This window comes from Microtus ochrogaster, chromosome X (genome assembly GCF_000317375.1).
Source record: "Microtus ochrogaster isolate Prairie Vole_2 chromosome X, MicOch1.0, whole genome shotgun sequence".
NCBI classification, from domain to species: Eukaryota; Metazoa; Chordata; class Mammalia; order Rodentia; family Cricetidae; genus Microtus; species Microtus ochrogaster.
This window is the reverse complement of record NC_022026.1, coordinates 10,836,122-10,851,501: the sequence shown is the minus strand read 5'-3', so window position 1 is coordinate 10,851,501 and position 15,380 is coordinate 10,836,122. Positions and strand designations below refer to the sequence as shown.

General features: G+C 39.2%; 1 protein-coding gene across 2 annotated transcripts in view; it reads right to left on the bottom strand.

Annotated features, from left to right (window-relative positions):
* Nucleotides 1-15,145, bottom strand: part of Phf6 (PHD finger protein 6) — a 41,894-nt gene extending 26,749 nt beyond the window's left edge. Inside the window, exons 1-3 of one of the 2 annotated variants that reach the window (XM_005358461.3) lie at nucleotides 14,961-15,145; nucleotides 10,823-11,001; nucleotides 10,500-10,601 (exon numbers count right to left, since the gene is read on the bottom strand). In XM_005358461.3, the coding sequence (XP_005358518.1) occupies nucleotides 10,500-10,601; nucleotides 10,823-10,960 (240 nt within the window). In that variant the 5' untranslated portion in view covers nucleotides 10,961-11,001; nucleotides 14,961-15,145. Of the gene's footprint in view, nucleotides 1-10,499; nucleotides 10,602-10,822; nucleotides 11,002-14,799; nucleotides 14,936-14,960 lie in introns of those variants that run through there. The other variant, XM_026784844.1, reaches the window with a different exon arrangement.
* Between the last annotated feature and the right edge of the window lie 235 nt (nucleotides 15,146-15,380).

Here is a 15,380-nt window from a genome sequence, read left to right as displayed (position 1 = left end):
GGGGGGGGGGAGCTATGAATTCAGATACATCCAAAGTAAGTTGTTTAAGCTGCTATGGGAACAGAAATCAATTTCATAAATAACCAAGTACATCAACATAGGAAGATCATGTTTTTAAAGCAATCAAAAGCTTATTTTGTTGTCAGTTCCATTCAATGAAGAATGGGACAAAATATTTTAGAGTAGAAAATACTTGTCAAGATAAGGAATAGAATTTCTTTGGAGTTTTGGATTTGGGGGTGAGGGTATTTATGTGATACTTTAAAATTTGTTTTTCCTTATTTTCTATGGGTGTTTGTCCATGGAGGCATGATGAGGGCATCAGATCCCTGGGAAGTGAAGTTACAGACAGCTGTGAGGCACCATGGGAATTGAATCCTGGTCTTCTGGAAGAACAGACAGGTGTGTATATATGTGTGTGTGTGTGTGTGTGTGTGTGTGTGTGTGTGTGTGTGTGTGTGTGTGTGTTTCGTTTCTGTTTTGTTTTTTGAGACAGGGTTTCTCTGTGTAGTCCTGGCTGTCTGGGAACTCACTTTGTAGACCAGGCTGGCCTTGAACTCACAGATCTACTTGCCTCTGCCTCCAGAGTGCTGGGATTAAAGGCTTGCATCACCACAGTCTCACTATACAGTATTCTTAACCACTGAGCAATCTGTCCATCCACTTGTTTTATTTTTTTGACATAAGGTCCCAGTATGTAGCCCAGTCTACTCCCAACTGTGTCAGCCTTCCAAATGTTAGGAATTTCTACCCTCACTCTTCCACCTCTCACTGTGCTGTCCTAATCATCCACGCTTTAGCCCAACGCCTGCAGCAACTCTCTTCCCTCCATTCCTACAGGACAGGGTACATACCAGCTTCCTCTTAGTTCTTACAATTTCCCTCCCTATTTGGCTAGTATTTATAAGTGGATAGATTTTTACCTAACCATCCCTTCTCTATTATTTTTTATAACACTAGAGAAGGCCCCCAGGCCTTTGTGCATGGTAGGCAAGCACTCTCCCCCTGAAAACTAAGAGAGTGCTCAATAGATTTGCTGATTTTGTCAACATAATTAATTTGTTAATTCTGTTATTGAAGACTGGAATATCTTACACACAAAAACTTAAAAATTGAAGACTTTATCTATTTATCTTCAGATGATTCTAAAACTAATGAACTGGATGTAGGCATATACCTTTGATAGCAGAACTCTGGAAACTGAGGCAATTTCAAGTTGGATGGCAAGTTGAGTTCAGGATTTATTCAGAAACAAACAGTGGCTAGAGAGATGGTTCCCTGGATAAGAGAACTTGTTGCTCTTGCAGAGGACCCAGGGTCAGTTCACAGTGGGTCACAACAATCTCTAAGTCCACTTTCAGGAGATCCAGAACTCTCTTCTAACCCATGAAGGCACTGCACAATACATGCAATACACTCACATACTAAAACAAACAAAACACACACAAAATAACTTACAAATGGTTTGATCTGGGACTAGAAAAAGTGAACTTGAGGGCAATTCAGTTGAAAGAATACAGAGTATAGAGAGGAACAGATTAGCCCTTCTTGAAACAAGATTGAGAGCTTAAAGATAAATATCACAATTAAAGAAGCTAGGAAAAAAGGTAAGTAGGTAGAACCATTTCTGAAATGCTATGGCAAACAGAAACAAAAAAGAGGCCTTTTCTTTTTTCTTTCTTTTTTGTCTTTTTGAGACATGATTTCACCGTGAAACAGTCCTGGCTGTCCTGAAACTCATCCTGTAAACCACACTGGCTTTGAACTTACAAAGATCTGCCTGAAAGGCCCTTTAATTAAAAAAAAAAAAAAAGAAATAGAAAGGAAGAGAGAGCCACTGTCCTGTTCTGGGGACTTGGCTGCTGATAGGTTTCCCCATAGCCTGGTGGCTATCACCACACACATATATTTTCGGGCAGCAATAATTGGACTCCAGGGGGCTAGTAATAACAAAAGAGAAAGGACATGAAGTTAGTAGGATGACAAGGTGAGGGACATTAGAAGGAGGTGGAGGAAGGTCATGGTCAGTAACTATGATAAAAATAAATGTACCAGCCGGGCGGTGGTGGCGCACGCCTTTAATCCCAGCACTCGGGAGGCAGAGGCAGGCGGATCTCTGTGAGTTCGAGACCAGCCTGGTTTTCAAGCAGAGCTAGTTCCAGGGCAGGCTCCAAAGCCACAGAGAAACCCTGTCTCGAAAAACTAAAAAATAAATAAAAAAAAAAAAAAATAAATAAATAAATAAATAAATGTGCCATAAACGTATGAAATGTTCAAAGACTAAAGAAAAAATAATTTAAAAGAGGGATGGGCATGGTGGCATATGCCTTCAATTTTAGCACCAAGGAGGGAGAAGAAGGGGCAGGCAGATGTCTATGAGTTGCAAGCCAGCAAGGGCTACAAAGTAAGACTCTTTCTCAAAAAACAAACAAAAGAGCCCCCATTCCCACCATCGCCATCACAGCAAGGTTTGTCATAAGCACCCTAGCTAGCACTAGTACCCAGTATCTGCCTTTACAGAAAACATTTGCTCTGCAATTTGCCACAGTCATCCTCGCTATTTGTCCTCCAGAAGAAGACTGTCAGCTGCCATTTTCGTCAAGCTTTCTCTGTATCCCTGGCACCTTCCAATGAGGGAAAATGAAAACTAATGTGACAGGGACGTGGCTTTTTTAAGAACAATTGTGTCCTTTCCCTGCTCAAAAACAGGGCTGACCTACCTATCAAATATTCTCTTGAGAGCAAGTTTTCTTTCCTGCACTGTAGTTTGTATAAATGCTCATTCCCAGCTCCTCTGCTTACATCCTAGTCCATGCCCTTGTGTGAAAAAGGCAAACACGTGTCACTGATACTGCTCTTCTCTCACCCACCCCCTTCAGCTTACTCCTGGACACACCTGAGAAACCTCAACTAATGAATCTCCAGAGTCAAAGTTGGAGACTTGGGAAAGAAGGTCCTGTCCTATTATAGGTAACTGCATAACCTTTTCCACAGTATGGTCAGAAGTCATGGTAACAGCCAGAAGTTCTGCTATGTTAACATGGGTTCAGCTGTACCACAGAAACAAGTCTCAAGGAGCTGACCCAAAGATGAAAGAGGAACCAAGTCATGCATGAGAAGACACAGAAAGAACTCAAAGTAAATCTTAGCTGGGCTACCAGAGGAAGCAGACGGCAGAAAATACCTGTGCTGCAGTCAACTGAACAAGACCAAGAGCGAACCTGAGTCTCCACAAAGTCTTAAGGAACAAAGGGAAAATACAGTTTTCTCAGTAGCTGAGGGGAGGAAAATGAAAAGGAGCTTGCCAACTTCATGGATAAGCAGAAAAAGTAAGTGTTTGTGGAAAAGCTAGAATCCAGTGGCTACACAGAAACCTGTCTGGCACAGTTCCGTGCAGCCCAATGTAGCAGAGGAACACCCGGCACAGACACACAGTCACAGTTGAGCAATACTGTTGACAGCACTGGAGACACTCGCATCAGAAAACTGCTTGGAATACAGAAAATGCAAAAGAAGATGTGAAAAGTAGCCATAGTCCTGAGCCTGTAAGGCAAAGACGAAAATTGTCAAAAGCACCTAAAGAAAGGGACACTGTATCTAGGATATTTTCATAAGAGGCAAGCTCACCTTACAGTGGTCTGACTCCTTCTTTTGACAGTAATAACAATGTCTTCCATAAAAACCAGAAAGCAGGACAGTACAGTTAGGGCAAATAGTCAGGAATGCCTCAATAATGCTGTATTATCCCCAGGATCATAGTTTAGAATACTACCTCACATATCCAAAATGGACAAGAGTAGTCTCTGGCTTACCTAGTTAACTGACAGTAACCAAATTACTTGTTGTCCCTGCCAGGAAGGGTGCAGCATGAACTCAAAAATGTTTCTATGTGATCTTATAGCCATACTCTTGTTTCCAAAACCAGTGTTATTACGATAGCACATAAAAACTTGCTTAGAAGGTCTAAAAAGAAGCTAAAAAAAAAAAATCAATAAAATCTGAACATTGTCAAATTCTTGAAAAATGAGAAGGTAATCTTGCTTACAAGACATATTTAGACTTTAAACTTCCAGGTGCCTCTAAAAAAAAATAGGGCCAATGAAAAGCACTGGGTACTTTTTTTTTTTGTTTTTTAACCAGAGTACATATAGACTAACCAAAAGAATTGGGGGGGAGTCTTAGAAATTGGAGAACAGCTGAGGGGTTCACACCTTTAATCCCAGCACTTGGGAGGCAGATCTCTGTGAGTTCAAGGCCATCCTGGTCTATAAGAGCTAGTTCCAGGTCAAGCTCCAAGGCTACAGAAAAGCCCTGTCTCGAAAAACCAAAAAAGAAAAAAAAATGGAGGACAACAAACTCGGTCTATGAAGTTCTTGCCTAATCTAACCCTCTGATTTTATTCTATCCAATTACCTGAATCATGTCTGATAAGAAAAACAGGTTCTCGTATTGGAGCATTTGAAGTTTCTTTTCTCCCTCTGTTCAGCTGAAAAGTTCAGCCATTTTGTAAGCACAGACCTTTTGTTTAGATTCTTCTCAGCTATGGTCTTTGCAGCTGAGAATACTGTGAACTGCCAGGCTGCTTGCTATATTTAATCTGTGAAGAATGCCAAAAACATAGCCACACTCAAACACTAAGACAGTCCCCTAAAGCACAGAGAAATTATTTGCCATTGCTGCTCAATTGTTTTTGCAGTTCTGAGGAAGGAACCCAGGGCCTTGAACATACTGTGCAAACAGTTTACCACTGAGCACACCTCTTCAAGCTCTCAGTTTATCTTGCTGGTTTTGGTTCTCCTCCATTAGCAAACACAAATGAGAATTAGATGATATAAAGTTAGTGTTCCCAATTATAAAAAATACTAAATGAAGGCAAAGAAAAAGACTGCATTTAAATAAATGCATTTCCATAATAGCCAAAGACAGTTTTCTCCATCACTGCTTATTCTACTTAATCATCCCAAATGCAAAGTTCACTTTAATACAAATTTCTGGTAAAATATCTCAAAATTAAAATTAACCTGCATGCCATAACTGACTTTTTAAAGAATTCCCACTAGCATTAATACATTCATAATGCATGTACATATAGTTACAGAGAAGTGAAAAATCTTCATGATGAAAATTTACTTCTTTTCCTCCTCAAATATCCTAAGGCAGATGTCCTGTGAGCCCAACATGGCCTACTTCTTGAATTTGTAAATGAAGTTTAATTGGAGCACAGCCATAAACATTTTTTTTCTGTATTGTCTTTGATTACACATAGCTGGAGGAAAGCTTCACAAATTTATTATCTGGTCTTTTATAGAAAAAGTTTGCTTTGTGGTACCTGTGCTCCTAGCACTCAGGAGGTTGGGACAGGAGAATTCCAAGTCCAGCCTGGACTATATAGTAAGACCTATTTTATAAAAGCTTAAATGTGCCTGTCTGAACACCCACCCCTTTTCCGATTCCCATTATGCTTTATTCTCCACAGTGCCTATTGTATGTAACATGTTTCCAGAAAAATCCTGTTTGCCTTTCCTCATTCTGAGTTAAAATTCTTATCTGATATTTAAAAAAAATGAAATCTGGCCAGGCAATGGTGGCACATGCCTTTAATCCCAGTACTCGGGAAGCAGAGGCAGGCAGATCTCTGAGATGAGGCTACCCTGTTCTACAAGAACTAGTTCCAGGATAGCTAGAGCTAGATAGACAAAGAAGCCCTGTGTCAAAAAAACAAACAAACACAAAATAACAACCAAAAACCAACCAACCAAACTACCTGTAATCATTCTCACTCAAGTCTACTTCATTTCTATACCTGACTGCCTCTAGAAAACTCTTAACATTTTAAGTAGGGAAGAGTCCCCCTGAAAAAAGAAGGAACACACACATTAGGAGTTATCTATTTAGATCATAAATACAGACACCCTACCTCTGCAGTGCCACACACTCCCTTGCTACTGAGTAAAGACTATACAGAATGAGTTGTCTTATGGTCGGAGCCTACAAAAATATCTCCGATATAATAGACCATTTTTACCTAGGATGTATATAAGGGTCTATCCTAACAGTAAGCAAGATAATGAATGCTATTGATAAAATAGATTAAGCAATAGAAGCCTGAGTGTGTCCTAAAATCAGCAATCTTTATTAGAAAACTATCATCATACTTTAATAAAATGTAATTTGACATGAAGCAGCTTAAAAGGACAGTTGGCATAACCTGTGATTAGGAGTACGGGCCCTGGATTCAAATCTGAGGTCTGTCACATACTAGCTCTATGACCATAGACATTCAGGTTACTCTGCTTCTCTGAGCCTGCTTCCTTTCATATACGGCAAGAATGAACCCTTTCTTGAAGTATGATTGTGAGGATTAATTAGGATCATGTAGTTAAAACACTTAGCCTAGTCCTTAGCACATACTGAGCACTCAATGAGTGTCAGCTAGTTCTACTACTATAAAAAGTGTAAAACATTCAGGGGAGTTTATGAGGTATGGCAAAAATTCTCATCTGAAAATAGGCAAGTTTGGGAATCATGTGAGGATGGTCGCTGTGTATAGGAAGGATTCTTTTTAAGTAAAGGAAGAAAAAGTCATAAGTATTTCTTTAATGGAGACAGACATAGAAATTAAGAAACATACTTGAATTACAAAGGGATGAGTTTCTCAAATACATTGCTGTTCTTATTTCATATGACTTGAGTAGAATCACAATTTCCTAACAGCAGAACAGAGCAGAGGGGCAGATCATCTTGGGGAACTTAGGTAATCTTGCCTAGGAGTAAGGAAGGTAAACTACATGACCTCCTGGATTCTTTTGACGTCTGTGATCTATCTGACACAGGTAGCAATTAGTAAAAGTAACTATCAGTGTAGATCTTAGTGACCTCACCAAGTAACTTCAGAAAGAATATATTCTTCAAATACCACATTCAAGTGTCTCCTCATGAGAAATTCAAAAAGGCAATGATAACTAATAGCTTTACTTGGAAATCACATTTTTTTCTATATGGCTAGACAATTAAGGATAAACTTTACAGGTGAGTATAGGATCTATAATATCACAACACCTGAGGAGAGGAGTTAGGAGAATTAGGAATCAAAGCTATCCTCAACTGCATGGTAAGTTTGAAGCCTGCTTGGGACACAGAAGACTCTAGCTCAAAAACAAAGCACAGCTGGTGCAGGGTACAGTTGTGGTGTCTTTATGGCTCCAATAAGAACTGGAAATCATTGTGGAAAAATAAATGACTAAACTACAAAAAGTTTTTTTTTCTCTTCATACATCTAGGGCCTATATATTTAAAATAATGGAAAGAGATGAACATGTTCGTACAAAATAGCTTTCCTCTGTGATCCTTGACGTTGATATGGAAATCGTGAAGAACTGCCCGTGGCTGCAAGGAATCACATACCTGCACATACTTCTTGCTTGTATTCCCACCTTTGCAAGACTCCCATCTAGCCACCTGCACCCACTTTTCCCTGGGGCAAATGGAGACCTTTGGAAGCAATGCCAGGTACCGACTAAAATCTGCCATGAATGTACTCAGGAATCTGGGCTCCTGCTTTTGTTTTCAGTGGGTATCCGTGACCCTTTTCATCTCAAATGCATATGACCTTGAGCCAGGGCAGAAAGGCTCACAGAATCAAATGCCTTAAAAAGCTGACCAGGGACACTAGTTACTTGGTTTATATGTAGTTTAAGATATATAGAACTCTTTATTTTTTCTTCTTTCCTATTTGATTTGTAGTCCTTTTATTGCCTAGACCAATCTACACTGGGAAAAGTAAAGAAAACAGTAAAGAATTTTGGTTACTTGGAAGTATATCTCATAAAAAAGAAAACAATATAAGCAAGGAAAAAACCTGAAAGCTAAAGTTACTTCAGAGCCTGGAGAAAAAGTCCAGTAGTTAAGAGTATATACTGCTTTTGCGGAAGACCCAAGTTCTACTACCGGCACGTGTATCAGGCAACTCCTAACTGCCTATAATTCCTGCTCCAAGAAATCCAATGTCTTCTCCTGGCTTCCATGGGTAACTGCACTCATATGCACATACCGCTACACAAATACAGATATACACATAATTAAAAATAAAAGTAAGTATCAGGATAAATTTTAAGGGGCTGTCAAGATGGTTCAGTAGTTAAGGGTACTTGTTGCTCTTTCAGAGGATCCAGGTTCTCAAGAGTTACCAATATTGAATGAATCTGACACTCTCTTCTGAATTCCATGGGCCCCAGGCATGCACATAGTGCATATACATAATATATACATACATACAAGTAGGCAAACACTCATGCACACAAAATAAAAACAAAAATTTTAATTTTTATGAAGTTATTTCAAGGTGAAACAAATGCTGCTCTCCAATTCACTACATAAGTAATTTAAATTCTAACACTTTGGATGAAGGAAGAAGAAGAGAACTGTCTGGGCTCTGATACACTCCTCTTTTCTAACTACTCCACAATTCAAGATGCCCAGGGTGTCAAATAGCTTTTGAAATAAGTCATAGCTCTTAGAGAGTTAATGCTTGGCAACAGCATGCAAGCTTTAAACACGTTTTACCAGTGAGCTATGCCACCTGCCTATGGGAAATAGTTCTACCTTTTATAACTATTTGTTGTTGATGTCTAGTATGTGATGGTAAAACAGTATCTACTGATAGGTGGCAAAAAGACAAGTCAGTTAATGACTTGTCTCGGGTAACATCAATGTGTCTGTGGGAATTATCCAGGAAGAAGGCTACAGGGCTGGAGACGTAGCTTAATAGTTGAGCACATGCTTAACATCTTTAAGACTGTGGGTTCTAGCTCAAGCACCAAAGAAATACTTGATCTCATGACTTCTCTGCCTAGCATGCTTTCGGAAGTCTTCAATGATATTAGCAGAATCTTACTTTTATCTATAAGGAATAACTACAGAGGTGGCTAGCATTTACCAAGTCTTAACTTATGTTACGTGCTGAGCACCATACTTAGTCCTGTATATGCTCTTTAAATCCTAATAATAACTCTGTGGAACAACTAACTATGTTCATTATCCCTTGAACAAGGACACATGGCTAGGGAAGTAAATAATATATTCAGGGTCACCAGTTAGTGACAGAGCTGGGATCCAAGCCCAAGTTTATTCCTATTTCTGGGATTTTAACCCTTAATATTATCCCACTCAATAGATCAAGAAGCAAGTTGAGTTATTTACAGCACACTATACCTGGGGGTAGGGATTAACAGATTAACACCCCACATTCAAAACAAAATAGTTCCTAATAGTAAAACTTGTATCACGATCTGGTATTTTCTTTACAAACAGGCTCAAATGCATTGAATCTAGATTAACTACAGCAATACTGACAGATGTGTACTTCTGCTTCATGTAACATGCATAAAAAGAAGGCACTGAGTTTCTTAATTCTATTTCAGTATCAGGGGCCAATACCATACCTGTCTGACTATAGGAGGCATGTTAAGTGGTGCAATCTCTAACACCAAGAAGAGAAAGGGTTTTTACTTCTAATGACAAAGAATAAATGAAGCAATAAGGTTTACAACAATAATTTTAAGTAAATAGCATTTTCTTGTTGCATCTTAATTTGTTTTAAGGACCATGAAATAAAAACACTGGTGTTCTGTTTCTTAAAAAAAAAAAAAAAACAAAAACAAAAACAGTACACTACAGTTATGAAGTAATATAAAACCACCAAAGAAAAATCACATTAAAAAAGATCTTTTCTATTATTACATACAGTTTAGGGCTGGAATGATAAGATATGTTCACAGTTAAGATCTTACTACAACAATGGATATAATTTCAATAAAGAGCTCAAGCAAGAGAAACAGCCAAAGAGAAAGCAATCTGTCAATCAATTAAATGTTGTGTGGTAAGTCGTTTGTTGTAAATACCAATGAAGATGATGCTACTTTTCCCAAGGAGAAATATACCATTCTGCCAATCTGGTTACTGGTGGTGAAGATAACTACAGGAACATAACTCTAGCGCAGCTTCGGAAAACTCCTGGAAAATTCACCAAAGTTATCCAAAGTCATAAATGCTGTGTCATACAGCCAAACCACAGAATAGTATTTTGTTAGCAAGTTATCCTTTTCCTGTGGAGGAGGCACTGCCGTCTTAGTTTGTGATGATCCACACTAATCTTATGATGAAAAGGAAAGACATACCAGAATTATGAAAAATACATTCAAATGAAGATTCTAAACATGATACATGCAAATTAAGTGAACTATCTGTTTAGTAAGTGATCACAGCCTTAAAGAAGATTTTCCTTTGAAGGAGAAATATTCCAATAGTACAGATAGCGATCCACTTCTTTTGCTTGAGTTATAAACAAATCAAGCTTTAGATTTTACTGGCTAGAAAATAAAAAGAACCCACAGTTTAAATTTATCTAAAATTTATGAAGTAGTACACTTTAAGATAAGCAATTTCCTTCTTTGTGAGTTTAAAATATTTTTTATGCTCAAGAGGCAGAAATACCAACTCACCAGCTTTGTTCCCCTTTTAATTTCCTTTTGGACATCTTCAATAGAAAATCCACCAAGACTCTCATTATCGGAATGTGACGACACCAAAGCAGATGAAAAGAGCTATAAATACATTTGGAAACAGTAAGGTTCATATATAATTACATCAAGACAACGAATAAAATATTAAACTTAAAAATGAATTTTCTACTAAAATGACATTACATAGTATTAAACTATTTCTTAAAAATTTAACAGCATTTTGCTTTCATATCCAGTAATACTAATGTGTTAAGATTCTCTCTGAGGAAGGGTTGAAGTCTCTTAATTGATAACATACTCACCATGCATTTATGGTGTGCTGCCACCTTCTGGTTTTCAGATATTAGTAACTGTCCACACTCCTTGTCTCTATTTGACTTACAAAAGCCACATTTGCGCTGTCTTGTAGACCCTTTTTTCTGTTCAACTGAGCTTGACATGATTTTTAAACTGCTTTTAGAACTTTAAGCCTCAAGAAATGCTACAGAGAATAAGAATGGCACAAAATGGTTAATTTCATTTAAACATTATACACTCCCATGCAAGTAGTTTAATGTCTGACCTAGATTTTACAAGTTACTTAAACATTAGTATAAATACTAAAGCCCAAGATGCCTTCCATATGTAATACGTATTCTGAGAGGGAAATAGAGAATGCAATCAAGTCTAGAGTGAGAGAAATCAAAATGAGTTCCAATTAGGAGCCATGTGGATAAAACTACGTTTGTGCGGAGAAGAATGTATAGCAAAGCTACTGCATACAGTGGTGCGTGGCTAGAATCTCAACATTTAGGAGTCTCAGGCAAAAGATCATGAGTATGAGGCCTCCCCTCTGGTCCTGAGAAATAATTTATGGTCCAGGCTGGCACGACACACTAGTAATTAATAAAAAAATATTCTTTCAAGTATAGGTAGATGGCCATCAAGGAAATATGATAAAGATCTATGAATAATTGAAAACTACAAATTAAACTAAAAAATATTGAGAACTGATTTAATTGCTTACTTTCTTCCAGTTCACATAATGATAAAGTATTAGAAGCAAAATTAACCATAACTTTGAAACAACTACTTTTAACACTTGAAATCGAGTTCAAATTTAAGAAAATGTTTATGACTTCAGATCCTTGCTATTCTGTTCCTTTTCCATGTAATAAAATACTAAAGCTTCTAATATTGTACCAAAAATACAGTCGTTAGGACCTTAAAATGGTTTACTAAACCATTTTATTTGGCTGAGATTTATCCTATCTGTTTATTAAAAGCCAAACCAACAGTGGTCTTCTACATGCAGTAACTTCTATACAGAAGTTAGCAATACTGTGCAGTGGAAGGAAAATGCTTCTGAATGAGTCTTGCAGTTGATCAGATTATAATTATAGGTTGTACAGTCAAACCAAAAAAGGGAAGAAAAACTGTAACACAGAAGTCTACAGATTTGCATCATCATTCTTAACGCAGATCATTCAATGCCATCACTCAACAAATTTCAAATCAGTGTTTTGACCTGTATAATTCACCCCATTAATGGGAGTAAGCAGCTTAGGCCCAGGTTGCCATAACATACATCACAATCAATAGAATCTCAAACTTCTGTCTTCAAAATAGCTTATTAAATTGCCACTTATATAGATTTGAACATTTCATGACATTACGTTTGGAGACTTGGCTCACTAATAACTCAGTCGTTAGTGCTGAGAAGCATCTGTTCACCACCACCACCAGGGCAAGCAGCAGCAAGGTGATGCAGTATCTACAACCACTCCGCTCTGCTCAACGTGGATCATCTCGATGTAATGTAATGGGAAGCCACAAAGAAAACATTTCTTCTCATTAATTTACATCCAATATTCTCTTTTGAACAAGACTTCAAAGGTCTTGCAGTCTCTGCTTTGATGGTCTAACAAACTATTAATGCTATCTTTAATTTAAATGCCTCAGTCTCCCAAGTGCCACAGGGTACTTCTCAATAGTACTGATTTCAGAACACTGAGAAACAGACTGAAAATAGGTAGCTAATCTTTTAGCATTAAAAAAAGGACAACAGAGAAACAAAAGAAACAAAAGGGGAAGTGTGTTTGCATTTGCTCAGGCAAGTATGTGTCCAGTTGCTTTATGAAAAATATAGCTGCTCCAGTTTTTACAGCTATGCAAAAACATCCAAGATTCATAAATAGCACCCAGATATACTCCTGGAGTTCTAAATGAGTTTCTTCTACTACTGTGCAAAGAATAATAGCACTGTGAAGTCACCATGATGTATTCAGCATTTCTCCAGGTCATCCAGGCCAGCTGAAAGGATGGTACATTATAAATAAATCTAATTTTCATAGGCATCTTTAATGTGCTCTCCCTATACAATCCTAGCACTGGTTTTTAAAAAAAACTGACTTAAGCAAAATTTCTAGAGGGAAAAATCACTCTTTATTCCCAAAATTGATTCTGAAATCGTACCCCCATTCTATTCTTATTAAATATTGCCTCGTTTCACTAATAAACAGGTACATCGTTCCTCTTAATTTTCGGAACCTGCTTTTCTAGATATTAATGATTCCAAAATCTAAAGAAGAACAAACATATGCCTAATTTTGCATTTTAAAATATTCATTTATTTCCTGGTAATTAGTTTATATTTTATTTGTAAAGTGAGCAGAAACACATAAATGTGCAACAAACGATTAAATTTTTGCCCTGCTATGCAATGACTAACTGGATTTTTCCACTAAAATTCAAATAATGCATGTATGCATAGCTTGCCGATTTTCACATCTGCCTTCTTAAAACACGCAGCAGCAGAGACCATCATGGAAACAATGACGCCCAACAAACTGTCTATCATAAAAATACAGATTTTTATCTACTGCTGTCACATTTGTGGTCTCGGGGTAAGCAGAATACAGCCATTCAAAAGCATCACTACTATAGGGTTCATAATCATCCGCATCTATTTAGCGCTTTCGTTTTAATTTAAATATTTTCAAGAGCAGGCACAGCTCAAAGTTCAATACTTTCCCCTGACAATGAGACCGTTCCCTTTGAAGAAAGATAATGTCTAAAGCAGAAAGAGACAACATCTTTATGGGATACGTTGTTTAAACAAACGTATGAAAAACACACGCAGCTGAAACAATGAATGCATTTCTGTTTTTTTCAAGATGCTATGAAGCACCAAGGTAGAAAATCACCTGGACAACCAAGGATGGCATTCGAGAACCAGCTCGAGAGCTCGTTCAATGGCTGGTATCTGAAAAGAACGTTTTCCACAGAGAAACAAACAAAACAAAACTGCAGTTCCGGAAGATGAAATCCCTTCCGCATGCAAGCCAGTTGAAATGTACAGATAGAAGCAAGATCCTCCAAAGATAACACAGCTTTTCTATAAGGAAAGTTCCAGAAGAGAGAAATAAACGAATAAGAGATATACCAGAAAGGCACCTGAATTTGGTTGCACGATATTATTACATGCTTCGCACTGCATTTTGCGGTTATTCAAAAGGAAACTAAAGGAATTTTCCAGTTGTTTCAAGCCAAAGGGTAGTGAAAAAAAAATTTGAACTGTATGAAGAAGACCTGATATTACGTAGGAACCAAAGGAAAATTAAAGGCTTTTCAAAGATCAAAAGATTTCTTTTTCACTTTCATGCAGAATATCGAAACGAATAGAAATTGTAAAAGAACGCCTTACTGTTCGCTCATGTAATAAAGGACCAGGCACATAACAGAGCGGACTTCTCTCCGTTATTTATTCCCCAATCACACACTAGACTCCTAGATCTCCCTCTAACCAAAGCGCTGGATAAACTCGAAAAACTATCCTCTTTTCCAATACTTCGGCAGGTTCCTTTCAACCAGATAATCGGGGGTCGCCCCCCCCCCACCAATTGTCCTTGGCCAAATCTCTGGAATTCAGGAAAATATCGTCGTAGCACTTTCTTCCCACCCCTCCCTCCTCCAGGAGTTCGTCCTCTAAGGCTCTTACTCCACAGCATCTCCTTCTCCATCACTTTCACCGGATTCTCCTCGCCCGGGAGTTTTTCTTTTTCTCCCCCTCATTCCATAGGGCTCAGCCTCAAGCCATCCTAACCATTTTTTTCTCTTACACTTCGAAACTAGGAGTCACCCTCCTTACCCCTAAAACGATCTAAGCAACAGTATAGAGTTTTTTAACCCCCCCCATCCCAGTTTTTCCCTCCTCTAGTGTGAAGCCCCCTCCCCCGAAGTCCAGATTGCCGCCTCAGCGCCCCCGAGGCACTAGGTCGCCAGCCTCTGCAGCGCTCACCGACAAAGCGCGGCGCTTCTGGGGGTCCCTGACAATGAAGGAGACCACCGCGAGTACCCCCGTAACAACGGGCAGGGGCGGCGGCCTGGCCACCGCCATCCTTCTCGTCTTCTCCCGCCAGACAGAGAATGGGGGGCCCTTAGCTCCAGCGGGGAACTCACCAGCCTGGCCCGATGGGCGGGCGACGGGAGGACAGCGCCCACGAGGGAAGACGAGGAAGGCGGGCGTCGGTTCTTCGGCACAGCCGAAGAGCGGGGTTCTGTCGCCGGGGGTTGTTTCCTTTCATTCGAGGAGAGACGGGCTTGCAGAGCGCCCTTACGTTACCTCCCTCCTTACGCACACGACCCACAGGACGTTAAGACGTCTCCAGCGCGCCTGGGACTCTGATTGGCCACCAAGCCGGGGCGGGTGAAGCCGCCGAAGTACAGCGCAAGCGCGCAGACCAGCCCCCCTCGAAAGGCTTGGGGCGGCGGCCCCGCCTCCTGCTCCCGCGCGTACCTTCTATTCTCCGTTCTGCCGCTCGGCTGAGGCTTTGGGGGCAGGATCAGTGGAGACTGAGAAAGGAATTTGAAGAGAAAGCT